This window comes from Cottoperca gobio, chromosome 15 (genome assembly GCF_900634415.1).
Source record: "Cottoperca gobio chromosome 15, fCotGob3.1, whole genome shotgun sequence".
NCBI classification, from domain to species: domain Eukaryota; kingdom Metazoa; phylum Chordata; class Actinopteri; order Perciformes; family Bovichtidae; genus Cottoperca; species Cottoperca gobio.
In genome coordinates, this window is record NC_041369.1 from 13,709,980 (window position 1) to 13,734,911 (window position 24,932).

Here is a 24,932-nt window from a genome sequence, read left to right on the forward strand (position 1 = left end):
ATTGAAGGTTGTGTCTAATTAACTGAGTTTCAGCACTTTAACAAAGTCTTAACGGTTAATTGTACTGTTGATCCAAATGTGAAAAGAAAGAACAAAGCTAGTTTGTGTAGCTTGGTAAGTATAATGTGACAAGGTGTTGCACACCTGAGCAGCATAAACACTTAATTTGACTATTACTCTATGGCAACACCACATCAATATTACGATATGTGTAGCCTAAGACCGTAATAGTTGGCGCTCTTTCTGTCTCTCGGTTCATTTGTATGTAAGAAGATATTCATGTGGGTGCACTGTGCGGATATACTCACTCTACCAGTGCTCCCACTCACTCACTCACTCACTCACTCACTCACTCACTCTGCAAATCCAGCATTCAGTGTACACTATCACACACACACGGTGTGAGCCGAGAGTGCTTTCTGTCTTTCATTCATCCCGGTGAAGCTGCTCACACTTTCTTCTTCTCTTCTCCCTCCCCCCCCGCCCCCCCCCACCCCCCACCCCCCTCCTCTTCCCTCCCTCACGCTGGTATAGCTTACTTTGTTTTTGTTTTCTTCCGCGGTGCCTTTTGGTCGGAGTAGTAGTGGATGATATCAACAGAGCTACGTTTCTTCTTACCTCCGCGATACTACGGACTATAGAGGAGTCGCTAGAGGACACGCGCATCACGACAGAGAGCAGCGCGAGGGAGTTTTTTCTTTCTTTTTTTGGAGGTTACGGTTTGATTTAAAACAAGAAATATAGAAAACATCTGTATTGCAGAGCAGCGTTACCACGGACGCTCCACCTGACAAGACTCACGTTAAGTTTTGACGGATTTTACAGCACAGGTGCGTAAAGGATTAAACACCGTGATTTGACGAATGGTTGTCGGAGAGGAATCACTGCCTCTGCGCAAGGTGAGTGATGGACTTAATAGGTAATACTAACATATATAGAGTGTGTTCAACAGATGAGTTATTGACCTAATTTGACGTCTGGATGCTTCTTCTGTCAGTTTCAAGCAGAATACTGAAGGTTTTGGCACCTTAAATCACTCAATATCATTATGGAGTTCCTGCTGGGATAGTGAGCGTCAGTTTGTAGGAACCCTTCATCTGTAGGAACCCTTCATCTGTAGATACATCTGAGGCATGGTACTGATCTATATTTCCAAATATACAGCATCTACTGCTGAATAATGTTAGTTTTCCAATAGTGCTTATATTATACTTTTTTGGCGTTTTGTAAAGCAAGTTCTCATTAAAGCAACACTTGAGTTATCTATTAGGTTGATGCATGCATTTCTGGATTGCCTCAGGATGTTGTCCATAAGATGTTGGACTGCAACTCATGATCATATCAGTTCTGGATCTTGTTTATTGATTAATTATTTGGATAATAAAATGTCAAACAAATAGTGACAAATGTCCATCACAGTATCCAAGAGTCCATGGTGATGACCCCAAATGTGTTTTTTTGCCCGACCAACATTGCAAAACCCAAAGAAATACAGTTTACAGAGACACAAAGTGATAAAAGCAGCATCCTTACATGGGAATATAGGAAACCACATCATGGGTGGTGTTTCTGCTTGATAAATGTATTAAATGATTAATCAGTTAACAATAGTTGCAGATTAATCTCCTCACAATCGACTTTTCAAATGATTCAGCTCATTTCATTTCAGCTTAGTGTAGTTCGAATGAATTTAGAGGAAGTTGGTAGCCTGCTATAGTTTGAATTAGATGCAGGGATTTTGCTCATGAATCAGAAACTTTTCACGGCAGTGCAAATCCAAACTCTGGCACACCTTCAATAATGACTTTATGCGAAATATGAATTTGAGACATCGTCAGATATATTATGGATTACGTCTGATACTTTCTGCATCTAGTTTCACTGGATGCTATCCATCTCATTGAGCGCCTGCTCATTGCAAGTATTTGTCACTATGGGAAGAATGCTCAGTCAGTCTCACAGTGGGCATCTGTGGCAGGATGATAGCAGCTTATTGCCTTTACACAGCACTCGCCTGCCTGTCACCATCACTGACCCACACACACACACACACACACATACATACATACAGAACAGGCTATTTCCAGATATCACTCTTTCAGACTCAACGAGGTGTCATGAAGTAAACAATTCAATTTGTATGTGTCATCACACACAGCCATCATTTCAGTCCTCAGAAAATGACGTTTTGTTTACTCCAAGCTCTCCTCACTGCAGTCTATACTCTGCCTTTTTATTTCCACTGAGTTGCACTGGCTCTATTTTTCCACATGTAGCCCAACACACTGAGCTGAGCTGAGGCTTCATGCTCTCTTCACATACAGTTATTGATCAGCATGCTCTGACTTCTACTGTACTTCAGGTCACTGCAGCAGACAGGGCTGCAGAGTGTGTCAGAGCTGGAATAAGAGAGGAATGCATCCTACACCACATAAGAGCTGCAACTGACAATTATTTGCAATATTGTTTCATTACTGCCACAAAATAGATGAATCGTTTGGTCCATAAAATGTCACTTTCTTCAAAATGTTTGTTTTGTCCAAACATCAGTCCTGAATTAGAGCTGGAACAATGATCATAAACCTCTTTATGTTTGGCTTTTAGGCTTAAGTCGTACACAACAAGACATTTGAAGACGTCATCTTAATGTACTTAATGTAGACCAGAGAAGTAATCGATTAACCAAGAAAATATAGGCAGCACTTTGATCAAAAATGGAAATAATTGTTTATTGCAGCCCAATCCTAAAACCAAAAATGTTCAGTGTATTATCACGACAGACACTGAAAAGCAGGAAATCACATTTTGTCGGCTGGAACCAGCAAACTTTGGGAATCTTTCCTTGAAAATGACTTTACAATCAATCAATTGTTGCTGAATACATTTCTGTAGCTCAGCTCTACACTATATTCCATTTAGTTACAATTGAACATGATGTTTTTGTATGTTTCATTGTGTGGTCCCCTTTAAGTTTCATAGAACGTTGTAACACGATAAAGGTAATGTTATATAAATATAATTGTAACAGCATGTATTAATGTCACTTCACATGTACTGCATTGTCAGTAACTTCAGAGCTAGCACTCTTAAGTGCACATTTGAAGGAGTTGAGGAGCTAAATACAATTTATTTATTAAAGTGAATTATCATGTAGTTCATAATGTGGAACATATGCAGTGTAGCTGTTGCCAGCTCCAAGCTATCTAGAAGTACAGAATCCTATTTCATTCTTCCTCTTTCTGTCTCTCATGAGGTGCTGAACTGCATCTGGGGGAGAATCTGATTAACCGACTGGCATAATTTACCAAGTCCCGAAGGAATAAAAGGGAAAGCGATGTTGTTCTTGCAAAGTGCTCGCTTTCCTTCTATACATACAAATAAAGCATTTGCACACACACAAAAAGACACACACACACACACACACACACACACACAGTCCGAGAGAAATAATTGAGGCAGTGATGCTCCTGAGAAGTGGCTGCTGCTTCTTCGCTTTTTTAATAGGACATAGATTGATTGAGTAAGTGCGTACATGTGTGCTCGCCTGTTTGTGTTCATAGGCGTGCAATTCCTCTAAATTCTTTAAGATTGATAGCACATCATGTGTAGGTGTGTGTCTTTTGTGTGTGTATGTTTTCCACCAGGAGTGCTCCATAGCAACAGGCACCATATCTTCTTCAAATATCTATTTCTCACACACAGTATGCTGTGACCTTTCTGCTGACTGCGTGCATGCAAGTCTTTGCATGGGTGCATCTGTGTTAATGTGTCTGTGTGTCCGTGTACATCAGTGTGGGGGCCATTTGACCTTTCTTAGTGTACATTCATTAATAGCTGCATAATAGCTAATATGGAAACCACCCGCTGTGCCTGTCTACACGATCAAGATATTGAAGCAGCATCAGTGCAGTGCCAACCTTTTGCAAAGAGCTTTTTGTGCCTCTTTTTCTCTCAAACAAAACTGATATTGTGAATTGTGCAGTACTGATAAGGATTTGACATGCTTTGAACAAGTGGCAGTTTATCAATCTTAAGAATATTTCATGCATCTCTCAGTGGGAACAAAAGAGACATCTTTAATATATATCTTGACACGGTTGTCGTGTTTTGTTAATATCAGTGTTAGACTAATAACTGGTTGCATATTTAATTTCCGGGAATAGCAGACAGAGCTCTTTAGAAATCAATTTTCTTTTGCTCCATCACCATGTTTGGACTGGCCAGCTGCCAGATAGGGAGGAGATGAGGGAAGGAGAGGGGCATACTGTGGGTGCATTAGTGAATGAGGAAAGAAAAATATGCTTATCAGATGGAGAATTCATTCTTTTCCATCTTTGAATTTGTCTAAATGTTCTTTCTCAAATCTTCATACACACTGAGGAATAGCACTTGAACATAATTCATAGCTTCCTATTCATATAGGCTAGGTGCAAGGTCATGCCCTATTTAATCCATGCCAGTGTGTGTGTGTGTGTGTGTGTGTGTGTGTGTGTGTGTGTGTGTGTGTGCGTGTGTGTGTGTGTGTGTGTGATGCACAGCAGGCAGTCCAAGCTCATACATATCAATATCATATTATTTTGTGTACATGTGTGTTTGGTCATAATTGACAAAGCGCATGAGCACAGCACAGCACAGCATGACGTATATTATATATATTTTATTATTTATTATATGTATGCTATCTTTGTAGATGGGGGTAGTGTGTGCATGCGGAGACTATAACTCGTATAACAAATAACGTTTCATGTATCTGTACGTGTAATGGTCTTGGCCTCACTCGCTATCTTGGAAATATTCCTGCAAGGGAAAATATACAAATGTTGCCTTCTCCTTTTCAATTCCCTTATCAAATTCATACTCATATTTAGAAAACATATTGTATTCTATGAATCAAATGAAAAAGGAAGCAGAGTTCATGGGACTGGAATTGGTAGTAGTTTGTAGGGGAGTGTGTGGGTGTATACTAACAATGAAACATAATTCTCATTTGATCTTATTTGTTTTACCTAAAGTTTAATCTAAAATAGATCAAAGTTTTAGTTGCTTTTCTTTTCTTTTCTTTTCAGGTTGTTGAGTTATTGCCTTTGTTTGATCATTTGACATTTGATTGCCATGGTCAATGCCATTGATTGCCGCTCTGTTCTTGGAGCTCCTGGTTGCTGGAGGCACTCTCTCTAACAAACACTCAAGGACCAAGCAAGCTGTAAAGGTTAAACCCAAAAGCTGAAATCAATCCTTGTAATGTAATAACACTCACACTGTCTTAGAGAACACAGTAGTTTAGTTTAGTACTTTATTTGACATTATTACATTAACATTTAAAAAAAATATTTTAGCCACAAAAGCTCATTTTACAATCAAGAAAAACGGCTCATCTATTAGCAAAACACAGCTGCTGAATAACTGAATAAATACAAATCTCTAAAGTGTTCAAGTTAAGTACAATCAATCCCAATGATCCTAGAGTCAGCCCAGCATGAACACAACAGAAACTGCTCACAAACACTATTGCACTTTACTTTACCCTGACCTGCGTAATTATTCTAGCACAATAACACCTTAGGTTATACAGGCGGCCATGAATCCAACAGAAGTCAAGGGTTTAGTTGTAAGCTTTCATAGAAACACACATGCAGAGACACACACCTCTTACAAATGGTGCATTAATAGGCAGTTTTTTTGTTTGTTTTTAACCTTTGGCCTATTGTGAGGATCCCTGCAGGCATGGCAACTTGCATTTACTTGGCAAACAGACACACACACACGCACACACTGACAGACACTTCAACCCAAATAAAAAACTAAACCTGTGATTGACAGTTATTCCAACAAGGATATTTGTGTACATGTCCCCTTAGGACCAACATACATCCTTGACTCTCAGCTGTTTGTATTAAAACTATTTATACACCTGTTTCATAGTCAAACCGCCAGAATCTTGTTGTAATATTCGTATTGGTTGAGCCTTTTGTGCCATAGAACAATGAGCTTCTTTTACTCATTTGTAAGGGAGAAAGTGTCATATTGCTAATTAGCTGTTTGCAATTATATCCGTTCAGTAATGGAGACAAAGAGAAAGAAAGTAAGAGAGAATTGAGAGATTTGAAGAGAGGAAAGTCATTACAAAGCATTATTTGGCTTTTGTCACTTCAGTTGTTCCAGTTATTGCAATTTTATGCCTGATTTGTTTTACACTTCTTATTTTCTTTCAAGTTTATTACTTGCATGTCTCACTCCAGCTCAGTCTCCTAGGTAATGCATGTCTTTTGTGTTGAGGTGCACATTGCCTCATGGGAAATCTGTTTGCTCCCCCTCCATTTCGCTTTAATCTCCCTACTGGTAGTTTATAATACATATTGTACTCAGAGTACAAGAGTATGAGATTGTTCATGTGTGAGTTTTTGTTTGGGTTTAGAAAACAAATTAATGAAAATATTGAATTATAATATTATTCTTAAATGCTCTGATCACAGTTTCACTCCCTACCTACCAAAGGCAATGTGTTTATAACTCTCTGTGTATTATACTGAGTCGAACACATGCTGCCTACAGCCAAAATCCTTGAAGTGAGTGCTTTTGTGCTTAGTGCAATACCATGTTTAAAGACCCTATTTCTTTATCGACCGGCCATTTTCTTTTTTTTTGTCGAATTCTCAAAACAAGCTTTGACATCGGTGCAGTCTCAGGTGTTATACACTTGGTATTGAAAGTGTTTAGTGCAAAAAATACAAGACATTTTTTTCGTCTATCATTGCTCTACTGCTTTTAAGGGGGACATATGGAGATGATAATTGTGCCAGGAAAGTTACACTAAACAGTAAAAGAAAATTTGGAGAGAATGTGCCAAAGTATAAAAACAGTGCAATTATCTGCTAATGGAACAGATAGACCCCAACAGTTTTGTTGCCATTCAGCATAGCACCCCCCATATGTTACAGTAACATAACAACTCCCATTCAAACTTCAGGCTGCCTTTGTCTCCCCCCATTAACTCAGTTACTTAAAACACACACACACACACACAGACACACACACACACACACACACACACACACACACACACACACACACACACACACACACACACACACACACAGGGAGGGTGGCGATGTGCTCGGTTAAACTGCAAAAACCTAACTTTGCCCGGGATAATAGTCTTCATTCACCCTCTAATGAATCCATATATTGTTGCCTAAAGCTGTAGATCTGCGATTAATACCATTTACAAGTAATGACCCAGAGAAAGATTTTCAGAGATAAAAGTACGACAATACCCTCATGAATAAAAAGGTCCAATAAAGGCAGAGAGGTTACAAAGTCTATGAAAATAAATTAGATGAAGAGTTGACTAAGAGATAGTTTGCTTCACAAACTGCCATGCCCTGAGAGAGCATTAGCGGGGACCTCCTGTTCAATGTCATTTATCCAGTGATGCACAACTGTTCTTTTGAACTGTAGAAAGTACCAAGAAGAAACCACATCCTGCTTTTGTCTGTTTTAAATCAAATAATAAACTAGAAATGCCCCTATTACGTTATTACCTATACTGATTGCCAATCGTTGATGAGCCATATTGGCCGAAACATGTGCAGCTCCTGACCAGTGAACAAGGTTGGATACAGGAGTGATACTACACACACGCGGTTGGTGCTCTTTGCCACATGCACAAGAGTGTGATTAACAACAGGTGTGTTAGTACTAGTTTGATCGATAATGAAAATAGTCATTAGTTGCCACCCTAGTCGACAGGCATCCTAACGACTCAGACAATGGGGTGCTTTGAGCTAAATGCTAACATCAGCATGCTAACATGCTCACAATGAAATTGGCAACATGTTAATCTTTAGCTGGTGTAATAGTTGCTATGTTCACCATCTTAGTTTAGCGTGTTAGCGTGCTAACATTTGCTGATTAGCACTATGCATAAAGTGCAGCTGAGGCTGATGGGAATATCATTTAACTCAAATGTTAGACAAATTGACATTTTTACCTGTTGATGCAATACATCAAAGGCCAGATGATCAGCAAAGTTATTACAATGTATCCTGGGAAGGACATGATTGTGAGTACAAACAATTCATAGCAATCCATACAATACGTTTTGAGCCATTTTACTAAAATGCATAGGGTTGCACTAGAGTAAATTATCACTAATGTCAGTAGGATACATTGTCTAAGAACCACAAATGTCCGTACAAAATGTTGTGCCAATCCATAAAGCAAATGTTGAGATACTACATTTTACTGAATAAGTTAAAACTTTGAACTGCGGGATCACCAAAGTCATTAGGATTCATAGCATGACCTCTTTTACAAGGGATGGCCGAGATTGTACATATTAAACCTGTCTCAAATATAATTAAACATATCTGCAAGTACCCTTTAGAGGACTGAGGATCTCTAACTTCAAGTTGCATTGCAATTTATTCCAATAGTAAGGTGCATAATACAGAAGCTTATCTGCTTTTCTTTAGTTTTCTTTAGAGTAGATAAATCCTGCCTACACCATCCCTCATGAATAATCCCTGCCCTCAAGGCCACATGTCCACTACCGGGAGAGAAAATAGGAGAAAGGGCAGAAGAAATGGGGAAAAGGATACCGAAAGATGAGAAGCATAGTGTGAATATGTGTGACCGTTTTTAACTGTCAATATCAAGATGCTTCATAATAACTCATAAGGGAAAATCAGGTCCAAAATAGAATTTGGGGCACAACAAGCTGTGAGCAAAGGGAGAGAAAGAGAAAGAAACACACACACACACACTGAGTCAGGGGGAGGAGTGTGTGACCTGACCTTGACATTAAGTGTGGTTTTTTTTCTGTACCACAGATAATAATAATTTACCCTCTTGGTTTGCCAATACAGAAATTAACAATGAGGGAACAGACAGGAACCCTAATCACATATTTGTCATTTTTTAATCTTTAACTTTTGGCTCTTCACAGCAAGATTTTTGTGTTTGCACCCTTGCTGTATTCAAGTCTGTGTATGTTTGCAGTTTGCAGCATTGAGCAAAAATAGTACAAAGCGAGCTCCTGCAGAGCAAACAGAATGAATGAGGATCTGGGTTCAGTCTCGGGCTCTGGCTCCTTTTAAGACGTTATTCCCTCAGTCTAGTACCTTTGATTGCTACTGTTCAAAGGGGAGGGTTGAAGCGAGCATGAGGGGGGCGCAAAGGAAAGACGGTGTCGGAAAGATCACATTACCCAGAGTGAAACAGGGAAAAATGTAATGTGGAACATCAAAGTGACACGGCAGAGTACCTTTGCAATATAGGGTTCCATATTATTAACCCTGTAACCCTTACTCTTGTTATACCCACTTGTAACTCATTAGACAGGTCATTGGCTCCCAGGCTGATATCAATATTTCACCCTCTGTATGCATAATTTGACAGTTAAATCTGAGCAGCCCTTTCAAAGGAAAAAGGAACTATATAAAATGTGAGCGCAGAAAGAGGGAGAGGGTAACAGACAGTTCTGTTCACACCCTTCTGGTGGAGCAGAAATGGAGAGATTGATGAGGGAGGAAAAAAACAACAGGTAACTACAGGTAAAAGCATTCTTGCCCTAACCCCCAGCTGATCTCTCTCTTTTTATCCCAGAGTCTCTGTGTGTTTCTCTCTTTTGTGCTCTGTAAAGTGTGGCACATTGTTCTGTCTTCAACAAGTTTATCTCTACATTATACAAATGATCCCCAGACTGTGGTACACATACCACTGATGGTGTGCCAGCTTCACCTGAGTAGTACGCAAGAGACTTGCTAAAATACCTAACAATTGAACTCCAACCGGCCCAAGTCCTTACCTTCCTTACCAGGCAGCTACATCAATCTGGGCTTTACCATCACAGGCCCAGAGGAACAGTTTAGTCTGTGTAAGATGTGGCTCTTTCATTGTCACATTGTTGGTATCTGCAGTGTGAAGTGGTAGTTATACATTTAGTTTGGTACATAGTGGTACATGGTCTTAAAGGCTTGTATACTTTTGCATTATACTAATAAAAGTGTGTTTTCAGTTCATAACTAAGAATTGATTTGTAATTCCCGTAAACTATTACACTATATCTGTGTCACTACAACAGGACTCTGATTTAGTACAAAGCTATCTAGTTACAAGTGATACTACAAATTAATTAATATCCTAAGCCCAGGCGACATAAAAACAGTCTAAGTGGTTACATTTATTAGACAAGAACAAAAAGCCAAGTCCAATTCAATGCCAGCTTTTTAAAGAATGTGGGCCAGAGGCTGAAATTTGAGGGGCTCAGAGTTCACATTCTTGTTAAATACTTGATGTGGTCTTAGTGGGGAATCCCCTTAAGGTTCATTCTGTCTTTAGATGCCTCAGGCTTTCGTGCATTCGCTAAGACTCATCTAGGTTTCGTAATCGTGTTTCTAATTGAGTTTATGGCTTTTTCTTTTCTTTTCTCTCCTCTCTCTCTCTCTCTCTCTCTCTCTCACTCTCTCTCACTCTCTCAAACATTCTTTAACACTGAATGCACAACATGTTCTTTTTGTGGAGCCCTGTCCTCGAAACATCACACTGTAGCTCTTGGCTTGATTGGATTAGACGTGAAGACAGTTATATTAATATTATATTAAGTACCATTATCAGTGATTATATATTTCTCAGTGACTTCTGTGCACATCTGGACGAAAAATAAGATGTTGATCATCAGGTGTTGCTATAATCCAGCCTAGAAGTAACACATGCATAGACTAGTTTTTCTGCATTGTTTTGAGACAGGATGTGCCTTATCTATAGTTTTTATGTCCTTAAGGCATGCTTGGAGTTTAGCTAATAGATTGGTTTCATCTGGATTGATTGATAGATATAATTGGGTATCATCTGCATAACAATGAAAGTTTATGGAGTGGTTTCTCATTATATTGACTAAAGGAAGCATATATAAAGTGAATAGAATAGGTCCAAGTACAGAACCTTGCGGGACTCCATGACTGACTTTGGCTTAAACCAATTTAGTGCGGTTCCTTTTATGCCAATGAAATGTTCCAGTCTTTGTAGTAGAATGTCCTGATCAACAGTGTCGAAAGCAGCACTGAGGTCTAACAAGACAAGAACAGAGACGAGTCCTTTGTCTGATGCCAATAGAAGGTCATTAGTAACTTTCACCAGTGCCGTCTCTGTGCTATGATGAACTCTAAATCCAGATTGAAAAACCTCAAATAAACTATTGTTAGGTAAAAAATCACACAACTGTTTTGCGACTGCTTTCTCAAGGATCTTCGCGAGAAGGGAAGGTTGGGTATCGGTCTATAGTTGGCTAAAACTTCAGGATCAAAACTTTTTAAGAAGGGGTTTTATTAAAGCTACTTTAAAGGATTGTGGTACATAGCCATATAATAGAAACAGGTTATGATTATATTTAATAACGAGGTGTTAATTAAGGGTAAAACATCTTTAAACAGCTTAGTTGGAATCGGGTCTAATGTGTTTTAAGATTATCTAGCCAGACTAAACGAGATTCTTCCAGTTTGGTGGAACGCCATTTCCTTTCAAGTTCTCAACTTTAGTTTTTTTAGAGGAGTGACAGAGTCCAGTGTCATTCGCAGGGAGACTGCAGCACTATCAACAAGATGATTAATTTGAGAGGGAGTAAAGTTAGAACAGGAGTCCTTTGTTATATTGATATTGAGACATGGTTATGAATTAAGTGCTGATGGAATCACTTCCTAAAATTTAGCTACAGCACTATCAGACAGATATAGCGTAGGATACTTTTGCCAACTAGCTTGTAATCCAGTAACAGGACTTCAAAGGTTATTAAAAAATAAGAGTTATAGTTTAGTTTAGGTTTAGGATTGATTAATAGGCTTGAGTCAAATATGGCTGCAACTCCACCTCCTCGGCCTGTGCCTCGAGGAACGTAAGTATTAATATGACCAAGCGGAGTGGATTCTTTTAGACTGACATATTCTTCATGTCTCAGCCAGGTTTCCGTGAGACAAAATACATCTAACTATCTGATATTAATAATTACTAATCCATCTTAGATGACAAAGATCTGATGTTTAAGAGTCCACATTTAATTTTTCTATTTAGTTGCACTTTAACAGTGGTCGGGTTTCATTTGTATTAGGTTTTTATGTATAATTCCTCTTCTGTTTAGTATTGATTTTATTAATTTAAGTGGTTGGGGACGCAGACACAGTCACTATGAGGATTTAAGTGGGTGACTCTGTCTCCTCGTCACAATTATTAAGATTAGGACCTCTACACCCATGTAACATGAAGACATCACGTCCAATGCACCAATTATAAGCCTCTCCCTCCCTCTCTTGTTTCCTCTCTCTCTACTTCTTTCATTATTTTCCCCCACTATCTGTTTCTTCATCTTTGCGCTTCGATGGGCCTGCCTTTCTATTAATCTCACCAACAGATTGCCTCTATTAATTAGTCTACATCTCCCATCTTGCATGTAATAATCAGAGATAATAGAGATATTAGGAGGATAAGGTTATTTCTGCAGTCACAATCACTTTTAATTAGCCTGAAGATGAAAAGATAGACTCACTTCTGCCTGGCTGACGTCCACACAGACAGCGCAAGGTCTTTTCCTTGTCATGCAAATTCTGCAGCAAATATAATGTGTCAGTTTGCAAAATATATCTGTTCCATCAGGTCTCACAGGACACTTCACATCGTGAAGGTAATAATGCGTCCATGCCTCTAGACACAACAAGTTTCCCGCTTGTCATCAGTGACATTTCAGAATGAATGTTATTCCTCACAGACGCATATAACGTACTGAGCACACATAAAGGTAATAGTAAAGTGTGCTATTCTAATTCCAATGGGTCTGCATTGCCATTTAATTTTAAAGTATGGGGGTCATACTGGAGACTCAGCGAGATAATTGAGGAAGTGTCTATGCAGCATGTCTGTAGTTAATTGGAAAGTCCTGGGTGCACTAAAGAACAGACAAGAAGAACAGACAGGGGTAATTACCAGAAGTGTGTTAAAGTGTGTGTGCGCGAACATGTGCGTATCTGGGTTAAGAGTGTGTGTGCGCTAACATGTGCGTGTCTGTGTTAAGAGTGTGTGTGCGTTAACATGTGCGTGTCTGGGTTAAGAGTGTGTGTGCGCTAACATGTGCTTGGAGGTGTTAAACCAGTGCATTCGCTAAAAAATTATTACACATTAGACTTGAAATAAATAATACCAATTCCTGTCACTACTTTTCCCTGCTGACACATCGAGTAGATGTTGTCTGATCTCATCACAAATGTTGTGATTCTCGGGCTACCATGCTGAACAAAAGACCCTATTCTAAGTTACTGGAGATGACCTCTGCAGCACTAATGTTTCTAGCGCTATAAAACACTTTGTCCCTACAAGCACTGTCCTGTCGTTTCCTTGGAGCAAGGAGCTCATCCAGTTTAATGGTTGATGTTCCTGGACCATTCCTTATATACCCGTTACTCACCCTTACCCTGGCAGAGCACTGCCTACAGGGCACACATAATGAAGTGAATAGAAAATTGAACACAAGGCCGCAGAGCACCTCATTAAACCATGTTCTATTACAGTGCTCAGTATAAAAGTTTAAGAAAAACCTGCTGACAGGTTGTTAAGGACCAAGAGCCACAGCTCCCAGTAGGATGCTCAGGTCTCCATGGTGTTACTGGTTGGGCAATTCTAGCACCGACATGGTTTTAAGACACTGTTTCTCACCAGGGAATCTCGCTGGAGACCTTTTAACAATTTACTTCAGAGACTGTAATCCTCACTAAAGTTGCTATTGGCTATACTGTACCACTTTACAGCATTATTATTTCTTACCAGTGTTCAGAAATGTATGCAAGGCGTGAGTATGGTGGGACTCAGATAAGTATTTCTGAGCTTGCAAAATTGAATGTTAAAAATTCAAATGTAGGTTTGCAAGACATGCTTTGCGATTGTTACTCACTTAAGCCCAGCAGCAGAGTGGAACTGAGTGAAGACTGCACACTAACTCAGAAGAAAATGTTTATCACAAAAAAGGCAAAACTCAATTTTGAGTCCTCTTTGTTCTATTCACTTAAATGCCAACAGCCGTGATTTCAATGCCACGTCAGTATACAATGAGAGTGAATAAAGACAAAGACAGCTCCAACTACTTATGCTCACCAAGGCAAAAAAGCAAATGATAAAGATGACAATATTTGGTCTGAAAACAACATTTAGCCAGGAAGCTAAAACCAAAGCTTCTCAAACTTTCTCAAAGTCTTAAAAAAGGTTCTTGCACTTTGTTAAATTTGTATAACTGAAGACAGAAATGGAAAGTAACTAACATCCACTGTTCAATTCACAGGGTAATATTGTTGTTTTTTTTACTTCACTACATTTGTCTATTGTGAGCGGTTATATTGTAGTTTATGATATGACAAATTGACCAAATTCAAAGGCTGCACTGAAAAATGTGATGCATTGATATTACTTGAACTCCCAAAAATAGTAGTAGTTAAGATTAGGACCACCATGGATCAACATTAACATGCTTTTAATACATTTATGTATCAATAATGCAACACTTTGAACACATACACATACATTACAATGTGTATGTATACTTTTGATGATTAAATATTACTTTGTAATGGAATATTTTTACATTTTGGTTTTGAAACAATTCAGGTTTCCCTGGTATTTACAATATCAATACAACCATAATTAAGGTAATCTCTAACTCCATGTTCACTCATCGTTTGGAAATGACTCAAAGCTTTTATATATATAAATGTAAAATATTCTCAGGAAGATGCAGGAACTCCAGTCAGAGCCTCAGGCCACCATTTCCAAGACTGGAGCTAAAATCATCCGCGAGAGGATGTTCTGACAGAGAGGATCAACATATATTTGGGCTGAACTGTCATGAAGAATCTGTCTAAAGGAAATCTATTTCTAAATTGAGAGGAGATGCATGCATGCTTACGCACCTCTAACTCTCACTGTAAGGTTCACTGACATTTTATTCCGTTCTGCATTGTAATCATATTCACATTTGCTTATGTTTGGGTGGCTGTGTGTGTGTGTAGTCTCAGATGAAGATGAAGTCTGCAGGCGTCGTGGATGGAGGCTTGTTCACAGAGAGCTATTGTAACATCTGCAATGCCCAGCTCATCTCTGAGTCCCAGCGCACCGCTCACTATGAGGTGAGTCTGTCTCTGCTCATACAGGAATGTTTGCACAAAAACTAAATACAATAAAATGTTTCTACTATCACTGCTTTGACAAGCAGATTCCTTCACTCCGCACTTTGCATCAGCCTTATTTGTACCAATTTGTGCTTGTGCTGTTGTGCTCATCCATTATACATAGAGTTAATGCTGCATGGGAATGCTCGTCAGTTGTACACAAACAGAAACGCACACTATTTGTTTTAATGTAGTCAACCTCTCAGCAGACTCCCTAGGAGTAATTTAATGAAAGGCCATTCAATAATCAGCCGTATGCACATTATTTAATAAGAATGTGTGTGTGTGTGTGTGTGTGTGTGTGTGTGTGTGTGTGTGTGTGTGTGTGTGTGTGTGTGTGTGTGTGTGTGTGTGTTTGTGTGTGTGTGTGTGTGTCACAAATGCATGTGCGCTTGCGTGCATGTACTGCATTGAGGTCGTCCTTGATTACAAGACACAATTGGGATTAACAAGCAGACTAATGAGGACAAGACCCTTATCTGGAGAGAATTAAGGAATTAAGCAAGGACAACGACAATTGAAAGTTATCTATTTTTGCCAAAATATCTATTTTTATCTCAAAAAAGCACAGTCTTAAGTTGTGCAGACAAATGGGCATGAGTCAGTTTATGTCCTCAGTGTCGCCCTGGAGATCAAGGAGACAGTGTAAGAAATGATTTGAAGGCAGGGAGTTTTTGCGTGATAGATTCAATCAGGATAAAAGGCAAGAAGTGAAGGCAGCTTTACTTGTATTACACATTTCAGAGTAACCAAATGTGTTTTACATAAGACACTGAGAAAACAACAACAGGCTAAAGAAAGGAGTACTATCATGGGGGATGAATTATTGAAGAGCCCAGGGTTCTGGAGTCCATCCTTACTCGGGACGATGGCAGTAATGCACCTGAAGCTCTTTGATAGCAGCTAAAAAACAGCAGAAGAATAACTTGTGCACTTCAGCAGTTTATAACAAATAACAGTTAGCAATAAGTGCTAGCAACGACAATCCATAAACTGACTAGAAAAGATGGGCAGCGAGTAAGGCAAATGTTTAGTGTCTTCAAGGGCTTTTGTTCATGCTGCTCCCTCAGCTATACAATCAATCATCTCACATTTAAGGAACAGACACACCAGTCTTCAAAGAACAAGTGTCGACGGAGCCATCTGTTGCATCGCCTCACGTTGCCTGCGTCCTGGCCAGTCGCATTTAAACAAACCGTAAAGAGTACAGCCAACGGCAAAGTAGCACTTGCATTCTGCGCCTGGGTGAGAGGAAATAACTCTCCATAACAGCTGGTGGTCTGTATTCATTATTACAAAAGGTAAACCAGAAGACCTATCACTGTAAATATACAAACTGTAGTTAAGATACATACATTAAAACAAAAGGAGCGTTTGCTGAACATTTCACACAACTTAGCTTTGTTCCAGATGGTTATCCATTATTATGTTATTCCAGTTATGTGTTTCTGTTATAAGAAGAAATGTCTTCTTAAAACCCACTGACCCCACTCACAGATTCTGACACTCACCAATGTTTTCTTATTTGTAATTTGTTCTCGGGTAAGAACAGCATCTAAGCACGAGAGCAAACCTTTACACATTTGAGAGCGGTTTGTGCAAAAATATGTTTTTTGTGTTCTTCAATTCTGCAGTTTAATAATATAAGATTTAAATGACAATAACATTTGTATCATTTAGCATCAAATAAATATAAAGAAAACATTTATTTGTCCTCTGCCCTGTCTGTCTCCTCCAACTTAATTCGACATTCTGACAAAAAAAAAAAGGAAGATGAGACAGAGAGACATGCACAGTCCTTTAGAGTAGGGCACACACTGAGGGTCAGTGCAGGGTAACCATGGTGACACAAGGACCCGCTTTTAGCCCATATCCCAGAGCCATCAACTGCATGCCCATTTATATACCTATAAACACAAGGATACACTAAAGACACACAAACACACACAAGCACTGACAAAATGCATTAAAGTAGTCTGACAAGTGAGGAGGCATGTGAGGTAGAGGCAGAGGGGGGGGGGGTTTCTTGTCCCAGGGGCAGACGATCCAATCTAAGCACTGGAGCAGCAAGTACAGTGTCTTGTCAGAGTCTCCCATTCGCTTTATTTATGTCCTGTTCAGCCATGATATGCATTTACACTTAGAAGCACATTTTATTTTACAAAACATAATTCCACAAATCAAATAATCCACAAGATAGAAAGAGTAAAGCGATTCCCTCGCGGAGTCATCGTAAGACAATTTGAATCATGTCCGTCTCTCATTAATCTAAAATGAAAAAAGAATTCACCCTTTGTCTTTTTTTGCATAACCACAATCTTGACTTATATCCTTGTACTCTGTTGTATAATAATGTTTATTTGACTGAAGAAAATATAGAATGTCTTTGACAACATGTGTCAACACCTGCTTCTGAAAAGATTGCCCCAGTAGTGGAATTTATAGATAATAATATTTGTTATGTAGTAGAAAGGAGTGAAGGTCATGGAGCATGCCAATAAAAGGATATGTATAGAACAAGAAAACTATGTCAACCTCGTACACAAACACATAGAGCTGTCTTAACACATACTCATTCACTAATCTTTACCCTGCAGTGTGTCTAGTGATTTTCATTGTTCTGCATTAAAGTGACAGTTAGCAGCTTCAAGGGCGGCTCACTGTCCTTTCATATGAGCACGACTGTATATTTAAGTTTATTACAACTTAAAGAGATTTAATATTCTGCAGACTCTTTTTTTTTGCCAATATATCAATATCTATAATTCTATTAAATCATTGATTGTTTTGAGCTACCAGGATATCATTGTTTCGATTTCACCGTAATTCTAGCCATCGCTAACATTATTGCCTCACGTCCTTTAGCACTTTAAAGTGCCAGTTTGCACAGGTGAAGTAAAGAGTCCTTTACTTCCCACCACTTCCCCTTTTCCCAACATCTTGCTCAGGGCTCCCAAAAAGCTGAGGCCGGCTCGGGCCATTAGTCACCTAGCCGGGAGCAAAAACGTCTGCTAGCATCATCAGCTGAAACAGAGATACAAGCTCAGAGGGAATAGCCAAGGTGGAGTGACAGTCATTGATTTTTGTTTCCACTTGGCTCACTTCATAACATAAAACTCAGTTCACTAGGTGACACTAACTTTCTATTCTTCTCTCTCTTTCTGTCTCTCTCTCAGAGTAAGAAACATGCCAACAAGGTGCGTCTGTTCTACATGCTTCACCCTGAAGATGGAGGACCACCTTCCAAGAGACTGCGGCCAGATAACCCAGTAAGCTCCTACTGAGTGTGTTTCTGTGTCTGTGTTGCATAACAAACAATGCTAATGTCATTTTCTCTCCTTAAATTCTGACTTTCAAGCTTTTAAGATTTATTAATGAACTTAAAGATTGTCCTGTTTTGCAGTGTAATCCCAAACTGCAGTAACTGTGAAGATGCTTGTGGAAGGACAATTATTTGCATGCAGAGATGTGTGAATTTGGATGTAGATGACGAAAAACCTGAGTTGCCTTGCCACTGTCTAATCCTTTCCTTGGCCTGTCCATTCTCAGGCTTGGACATTGCAGCCAAGTGCTCATGGGAATATTTGTTTGATCTGTTGTGTGCAGTTGAGCACTATAATTCTCCCATAAGAGGTTATGCCTTAGCTGTGGTGTTTCTGGCAAGATTTAGTGGACGCCACCAAGCAGCTTTATATCGGACTATTGCAGGCTATGGCTAGGGAGGTCAGTTCATTGCTGATGTTTGTGTGTATGTCTGTGTGCGTGTGTTGTAGGTGGGACATTGTGTCTGTATATTTCTAGGGCTCTGTTCTACGATCGTAGCGAATGCTGAGGTTGTATTCGTGTCCACAGTGATGTTGGGCTTTGAACATGAAGCAAAACTACTATTTAAGCTGTAGATTCATTTTTGACTCTGTATTTGTGGATCTGTCTGTGTTTGCGTCTGAAAAGAAACGTGAACGTATTAGACTATTGTGACAAGGGAGCTTTACTATATAGTACATTGTGTGCCCCATTTTTCCAGCAAGCCTATAAGTCCCACATGGCACAATACAGTCATATACACATACACACTTTGAGGACACAGCTGGTGGAAAAATAAAGCTTATCAAACTAACTGACAAATCTAGCTGTGCCAGAGAGCGAGAACAAGAGAGAGAGGTGGAGCAGCTCCAAAAGCGGTGCAGTGCCACAGCCAAGACCTTGAGCCTGAGTGCATGGCCAATTAGCGCTGCAAGGCAATGACCCCATGTCCCCCACTGACCCGAAATTCATAATAAAAACTAAGAAACGCAAATATTTGCAAACGTCCCCAATGTAAGTGATTTCAGGTTGCACTTGATAAATGAGCAATGCAAAGTGTAAAACCCTGATAATTAATGCTTGAGGCTACAAGTAATTTATACAATTACTATTCTTTATTCATAATATATGCATGATTATAGTAGTCTAAATGCTGAGAATCATTCCAGAAGAGCACCTTTTAAGATAAGATCAATCCTAAATTGTAAGCCATTAGAGCAAGGTCGTGCTCGAAAAGATCTAGTATGCCCGACATGGAAGGCAAAAGTGTTTACTGCAGTTTCAAAGGGCTTCACTCGAAGGCAGAGTGACAAGTCGGTCGACAGAGAGAGAGAGACGCAATAATTGCTTAAATGTGCAGATACATATTTAGACAGTCTCTCCTGGAAGGCATTTATAGTGTTGCACTCATTTGTACACATCATAAAAAGAATTTAAAAGGAGAACAATTCAACCTTCTTACTTTCTAGCCACCACACACTGAAAGATACAGAAATTGGCAGACGCCGCTCTCCTAATTCCGACATCGGAGAGTCGTAGGGAGAAAAATGTTTAAGAAAGCTGTTCAGAATCATTTCATAATGTGAAAGGGGCATGTGCATTTATGTTTCTGAGTCAACCAGTTGATCCCTGTTTCTTAACATGAGTGCACAAACATGTAAAAAGGTGATACATGTGCACAACACTGCAGACACTCAGGGAATAGGTATGTCAAGGGCACATGAGTAACACACTCACACGTACTGTAGAAATATACACACCTGCGTCTCCATCTGTCTCCCTAAGTGAATAAGACATGACTCAGCCCCTCCTAGCTTCCATCTCATATGGGACACTGAACAGACCATGTGCACACTCACGTACACACTCACCTCATGTGCCGTACTGTACCGTACCGTGAACGCCTCAGCTAGCAGTTTGCTCATAACCTTTCACGCAGAGATGTGACATTGATTATCTGACAATGCTGCAAAACTGATACCGAGTAACGGTTCTCCAGAGATGAAATTCTCACCATTCAATGTGGGATAAACCTTTCTTCTTTTACCTCTTTCATCTTTTTTTTCAACTCCCTGGGGAAGCTTTGCACATCTTGTCTTTGCACTTCATTTTAGTGTTTTTCTAAAAACATTGTTCTGTTTTCGTACGGATTGACATGCTGCAGTCCAATAGGAACAGCGGAAAAGGATTTTCGCAAAGTGAATGAAATGCCAGAGTCTACCCAGTGCAAAATGCCATGCCTTGAGGTTTGTGTGTTTGTGTGCACGTGAAAGTGTTTGTCAGAGAACAAACATAGAGAAAGTAGGTCGTAAAGGTGCTCCCAGATGAAAGGGGATGGGACTTTTTCTCCCCTATTCTCCACCGTGCTTTCTCTCCGTCTGTGCAGTTTTCTACCTGCGCAAAGGGCAAGAGATAACAAAATGCATTTTTTTTTCCTCTCACCTTTTATTCTCCTCTAATGCTATATCTGCACCGTCGCTCCTTTCAATTTACACTTTCAGCGCTCCTTCAAATTCCAAACGAGAGCGTCTGTTTCCCTGTGCTGCTTGATGTGTATATTTAGCCATGTTTCCCACAGCGCCTCGACACAGAGCAGTTGGAGAAGTAAGGAGGAGCAGAGAGAAAGCAAAACAGAAGGAGAGGGAGATTAACACAGCTAATTAGGAGTCTATTGTTAGGTGCATGAGCAAGATGAAACCACACAAACACAAAATATTCTGCGATACAAACTGGCATCACTGGCAGCATGTGCGCACACAAACAGACAAACACTCGACAATTAGGTCGCATGCAAATCACTCTCAACAGATGTGTGTGAGGTGCGACAGGTAGAGACAGTGAGGGACAACATACAGAGAGGAATATTGAAATGAGCTAAGGCAGGAATCTAGAAATCAAAAATGAAGAAACAGAAAGGTTGACTTCCGGAGACCGACGATGGAGGAAAACAGTGAGTCAGAGATGCTGTTTATTGTTTGAAGTGGCTCAGTGGAGTGGCAGCTGTAATGAGATGACAATTATTCATGTCAGTCACCCACACACACAGTTGAGATTTTTTTAAACTTTCCCCGCACTGTCACTAAATCCCTCGTGTAACATCTGTCATTGAGCGTCAGGATTTGCGCTGCCTTCTTCTTTTATGAAGACGCTTCTTTGTGTTTAAGTCCCTTTGCTGTCGACCGATCCTTTTACTTTTCAGTGTGTTTTGACAGGTGAGACCACTGCAGGCTACCACGGAGAATCATCTCAGCCTCTTTGTCCGAAAAAATTAAATAAAACATACAGTTGTGGGACATTGGCTCACTGCGGTTGATTTCCCCCATCCTGGTACAACAAGATTTTGGTAGAACAAGATCTCAGCTCATGGGAGTGAATAAGTAGACAAAGTAGGCGAGGAGGAGGAGGAGGAAGAGTGGAGGGAAAGAACAATAGGATGACTAGTAAAAGAGACAAGAGGAGGAGCAGAAAGTACACATTAGAAACGAGGTGGAACAGAACAAGGAGAGATGGTAATGAGGAAGCTGGGCTTTCAGAGGAGAGGAGAGGAGACCAGACGAGATGATAGGAAATAAGACGAGAGGAGACAAGAGGAGAGGAGACTTGTCCTCATGGGCACTGACTGTGTCTCCCATGTTACAATCAAGAATAAAGATCAAGAGATACATACAGATAAGATGTTTTTACTTCAAATACTGTACAAACAAACCCAAAAATGTGCACACACGTCCTTTGGCAACATAAGAACAATGCTTTATGCGCTAATAAAGCACAAGAAAATTAATTTTTATCATCTGTGAAGGAGAAGGAAATTGAGTTACTGGTGGAGATGGGGGGTGCATGGGACAGTTCATAGCAAGCCTTTAACATGATCACAGCAGGGACAGACACAGGGGAGGAGAGGAGGGAAGGCGGAGAGGAGGAGGAGGATGACGGGGGGTGGAGAGGGCCTGCCAATACAGATAAATATTTCATCCCACAACACAGAGAGTCACTGAGACTGGTGCCCAGAGGGGGAGGGGGGGATGAAAGGAGGGAGGGAGGGGGAGAAAAAGGCTGAGAGTGAAGGCAAGGCAAAAAGACAAAAAAGCAAGAGAAGAAGAGAGTGAGAGAGAAAAAACAGAGCAGAAGAAGAGAGAAAGAGAAAGAGGGGACAGCTGAGAGACAAAGCTAGGCCTGGGAGGTAAAGGTGTCCTTAACTCGCACATCCACTGTCCGTGAAGCTAACCAGGGCTGACACAAGACACACACACACTAACACGCACATTCACACACGGAGACACACAGCACACACTCAGATATGGTGATGTGTCGCAGACACTTTTCTATTATTGTCCTCTATCTGGCTGAGACCGAGGTTTCTCTCCTCCAACTCCTCCTGCTAATGTGAAGAGGAAAAAGAAAGAAAAATAGGGAGAGATGTGCAAAGAAGTAGAGTTTAGAAGAGGCTGAGACTAAAAAATGAATGGAGGAACAGACAGTAATAATATGAGCAGCGAGAAGAAGAAAGAAACTGGGGGAAAGTTGTGAAAGAGTTGAATTTAAAAGGGTACACTGAAAGCGTGTAATATTGCTATTCTTTGAAGAAGATTTTTTTTCTATTTTATTTAAGCCGTCCCCGTTTTAATTCATATATGTGGGTTGCCAAACAACCCACCAATATGTGTTTGCAAGATCTAATTCTGAAACCGTGGACTTTAAAATGCTGTTATAACAGCCACTCCTCTGGAAAGGCTGGACACAAGGCTGCAGGGATTGACTTCTATTCAGCCACAAGAGCATCAGTGAGGTCAGGGAGTGATGTTTGGGTGATAAGGCCTGGCTGACAGTCAGTCCTAATTTTTCCCAAAGGTGTTGGATGGGGTTGAGGTCAGGTCTTTGTGCAGGCCACTCAATTTATTTCTCACCACACTCAGAAAAGCATGTCTTTCAGAAAAAAACCTTGCTGTATGCAAGGGGACAGGAAAGGGCCTTCCGTAAAACTGTTGGCACAAAGTTGAAAGCACACACCAATATATTATTGTTATTATTATGCTGTAGCATTTACATTCTTCATCTGAAGGAAAAATATGTCGAAAACACATCTGTTGTCCGATATTCTTCTGCTCTGTTTAGTTCAACAAAGTTTCTGTACCTAAATATTTTTGGTGTATTTTTTTTCATCCAAGAGTTTCTGTGGGGTTATTTGTGTGTGTGTGTGTGTGTGTGTGTGTGTGTGTGTGTGTGTGTGTGTGTGTGTGTGTGTGTGTGTGTGTGTGTGTGTGTGTGTTTGCATGTGTGTTTGCATGTGTGAGAGTTTGTTTGTACATTTGTGTCTGTCATGCAGTTGGTCTTTTTGTTTGTGTTCACTCCCTCCCGTGGGGAGCAACTCCCCCTCATCATTAGTAATGAACCAGCAGCGGTGAAAGGGCCAAGCCACAGACTCAGCCCACAGAGACAGATGAATATTTGATCAGCCTTCTCTTTGCTTTCGTGTGTTTGTGCGTGTGTGTGTGTGTGTGTGTGTGTGTGTGTGTGTGTGTATGTGTGTGTGCGTGTGCGTGTGCGTGTGTGCGTGTGGCCTGTGTGAAACAGACAAAAGCCCACGAGGTCAGAGCAAAGTAAACAACTTTCCATTTCTCATCTCCCCCTGCCTCTTCTCTCCTTTTCTCACCTTCACCTCTCTCTGCCTCTCTTCTCACATCATTCCTTTCTTGACCTCCACAAATTTATTTTATTTTTCACCTCCCTCACCTTCTCCTCCCCTGTGGTGTATTTTGGTCTCATCACACATCTCCTTCCTCCACCCCTCTCCTCCACCATCTCCCCCTCCTCTTCTCCTGTAGGACTGTGCAGAGACAGAGGTGGACAGGAACAAGTGCTGTACCTTGTGTAACATGTTCTTCACCTCCGCCATTGTGGCCCAGTCGCACTACCAGGGCAAAACACACGCCAAGAGGGTCCGCCTCGTTCTGGGGGAGCCGCCCAGCCTACCCACAGACATGACCAGCCCTACAAACACAGGTATCTCACACCTTCTACACGCCTTGCTATATGGGTTTGATTTCACACACACACACGCACGCACGCACGCACACGCACACACACACACACACACACACACACACACACACACACACACACACACACACACACACACACAGCTGGAGCCATGTATCTTACAGTATTTGAGCTGCAATGCGTTCATAGTGACAGTACAGCCAGTTGAGTTTATTGGGGAAGAAAGAGAATAGAGTATTTATCTGTTTCTTTGAGCAAGTTGGTCTTTGTCTGTCTGTATTCTGGTCAGACTTGAAAGTGAAACCTGACACTTCTGATCAATAAAACATCTTACTATAAACGAAAACTGGTCATCAACCATTTCAGCCCAAGCTGATCAATACCTCTATTGGATTCCAATCACGATGTCTATCCTCCCAAGGTAATTAACTT

At 40.4% G+C, this 24,932-nt stretch overlaps 1 protein-coding gene across 1 annotated transcript in view; it reads left to right on the top strand.

Moving 5' to 3' along the window:
* The first annotated feature begins 511 nt into the window (after window positions 1–511).
* The window catches only part of LOC115020499 (zinc finger matrin-type protein 4), a 48,865-nt gene continuing 24,444 nt past the window's right edge, over window positions 512–24,932 (top strand). Inside the window, 4 exon segments of the mRNA XM_029450574.1 lie at window positions 512–899; window positions 15,042–15,158; window positions 18,377–18,469; window positions 24,326–24,503. Coding sequence (XP_029306434.1) covers window positions 864–899; window positions 15,042–15,158; window positions 18,377–18,469; window positions 24,326–24,503 — 424 coding nt within the window. The 5' untranslated portion in view covers window positions 512–863.